The 2,912-nt window shown below is 23.2% G+C and overlaps 1 protein-coding gene across 1 annotated transcript in view; it reads right to left on the bottom strand.

Annotated features, from left to right (window-relative positions):
• Positions 1–2,277: 2,277 nt before the first annotated feature.
• Positions 2,278–2,912, bottom strand: part of LOC108692033 (THAP domain-containing protein 1-like) — a gene marked incomplete at its 3' end in the record, with an annotated part of 3,101 nt that continues 2,466 nt past the window's right edge. Inside the window, exon 3 of the mRNA XM_018200129.1 lies at positions 2,278–2,315. Coding sequence (XP_018055618.1) covers positions 2,278–2,315 — 38 coding nt within the window. The remainder of the gene's footprint in view (positions 2,316–2,912) is intronic.

Raw genomic sequence — 2,912 nt, 5'->3', positions numbered from 1 at the left:
ATATATATATATTATATATATTTGTTACATATATGTCATATAATATATACAATATTTGTATGTGTCACACATAATTGTACATATTCTGATAGTATTCATTTTTGGAATATTAAAAGTTCTCTAATAAAATTAAGTGTAATTTTGGAATTGTTTTGTAATAAAAGAAATATTTCTTTTTTGTTAATCTCCAGCTCATTTGATTGACCCTAATTATTATATATCTTATAGACATCACAGTAAGAAGTTCAATCCTTTAATCTACTTTGAATTTATCTTGCAATAGTGACAAACTGACGTGTGTTTGATAATGCATTTTTTTTAATTAACCGATAATTGCATAATAATATAGATAAGATAGTAAATTACATTTTTCAGATAATATCTTCCCTCTCACAGATACGACCTTGATGGGAACGGGGCCTGAGGATATATAAAAAGGAACGATTTTTCTTAAATATCTAAAAAGTTTAGGATCTATCTGAATTATATGTACGTCTAGTAAAGATAAATTTTTAGATACTTGAATAAAATCGTTCTCTATATGTAAAAATCCAACGACGGAAAAGCTATAACGTACCCAGATAACATTCAGAATATATAGTAAAATTAGAAATAAAAATAAATAAAAATAAATAAATAAAAATAAATATATAATAACACATATACTTACCCGCAAAAATAGGCTATGTATACACAGTTTTTTTACAAGTATATTTATAAAGAAAAAGAGGATCGTCGATAAAATTGGCTGGATGGTAGAGAACTTTTAGCTCGTTCTTGCAAAATGAAACCTTAAATTGACAATGTATGATTGGAAAAGTTTAAAATATATTCAAGATCTCTATAATTATTAATAACTATAGGTATATTTAGTAAAAACGGGCTAATCTGCATTAAAAAGACATAATTTCATAATTCCATTTTTATGTAGACGCATATTATAAAACAAAATTCACTAAATTAACTTGTTTAAATATTCAGTTTTAAGTTTCTTAAAATTCAACAATTTTTATTTCTATATTAGAAGATGCAAAATTAAAATTTTCGTTCAAGAACTCATTAATAAATATCTCTTGTACTATTAAAACATTTATTAAGTAAAAATATAAACATTCTTATTGCAAAATCAGAATTCAGATTTTCTTGAATTATCTGCAAATTTTGTGTTCATATGTATGCATTTTATACTGTCTTTTATTGCCCTTATTCATAATCTTATGTTCTTATTTTAACTTCTTAAGTAATGTTTTAAGATGCTATTACTCTTTTCTAATTAGCTTATGATATTTTAGGATTGCATTTAAGATGGTCTAAAATATAAGAATCGACTATGAGTACCGGTCTATGAGGTGATTTATTTTGATTTTGTGTTTCATTTTTTACTAAGAAAGATGATTCTCCTCTAAAATCATGTTTTAAAGTATTATATGATGTTTCAGTTAATATCTTCTTAATTTTAACAATATCTAGTAAATTTTTAATGTGATTATTTTTTCGTCTTACGGCAATTCTTGATATTTTTAATTGTTTGTCTTTTGTAACTAATTTTCTTTTGAATTTTTTTCTTTGTTTTTCAATAATACGTCTCAACTTTGCTGTTTGATATTGTAATTTTTTTTCAAAAACATTTGCTTGAACTTGTATTTTTTCTTCTAAATTTATTTGCAAATATTGTAATTTATTTGTTAATTCTTCATTGTTCTTTTCCAATTTTTGAATTTTCATCTTCATCTCTTGAAACGTGAGTACATCATTTCGCTTCAATATTTCACTTGTATTTGTTTCATCTGTAACAAAAGTAAATAAAAATTGCAAACAAAAATAAAAATATTATAACACATATAATGAATTCGATTACTCGCACTACATTGAATCAGTGCATATTAAAAGCTAATTTATAAAGTATTTCAACGCAGTGATACAATATAATCAACTTTGACAATAAAATAATACATACATATATTTGTATCACGCAGTGATACAATATAATCAACTTTGACAATAAAATAATACATACATATATTTTATTAAATAATGTGACAATATTAGTAAATAGTTAATCATTTAAAATATTTATATACTTTTACATTTAACTTTGCTAATTTCATGAAAAATACCTTTCAGTATGCACTGATCTAGCGTAATGTAAGTGCCGAATTCGCTAATAGATATATATAAAAACATATCTCTGTCTAGCTTACATATAGAATTTTGTATTTCATCTTCTTCTAACTTCGGAATGAATTTGATTTCTATCTCTTCTTTATTTAAACTTATTTGCTTTCTTACTTCATTTATAATTGTTTTCACTTTTTCTACGAAAATGAACAAGAATTGTTAACAAAAATGAAAATAACACTGTAATTTTTTAAATGTAATTTTTAAATGTAATTTTAATATGTACCAGCTAACATTAAATATTTATGAAATATTCATAAAAGGTTCCTAAAATAAAAAAAACATTCCAAAAGTATTCTGGAATATTAATTTACAGATTTTAATATGTTCATTCAACATTATTAAGATCGTTTCAAAGATGCGAATAAGTATCAAAAATTTGTTAAATTGCTAGTCAATTTAACTCGTGATATTATTACGATAATTTAGTAGAGTTAGCGTTTCAGATCGAAAAATCATTTCGTCGCGCATTTCTACGGATTACATACATAATATATAAATTCATACAAGCATTAAGATCCAGCTAGACTATTGTTTAAAATTTTAATTTCTATAGTTTGTGTTATTATACATACGGTCTTATATTATATTGTTTGTCCCAAAATAATTATGGAATGTTAAAATAATATCATTCAAATATCTGTTAAAAATTTCTGTTCCCTTAAATAAAAAAAAACGCAGAATATATATTGTATATATATTCTACGTAGAATATATATTGTATATATATTCTA

This window comes from Atta colombica, unplaced genomic scaffold (genome assembly GCF_001594045.1).
Source record: "Atta colombica isolate Treedump-2 unplaced genomic scaffold, Acol1.0 scaffold58, whole genome shotgun sequence".
Taxonomy (NCBI): Eukaryota; Metazoa; Arthropoda; class Insecta; order Hymenoptera; family Formicidae; genus Atta; species Atta colombica.
The sequence above is the reverse complement of the archived record's forward strand: the minus strand, read 5'-3'. Positions and strand labels throughout refer to the sequence as shown.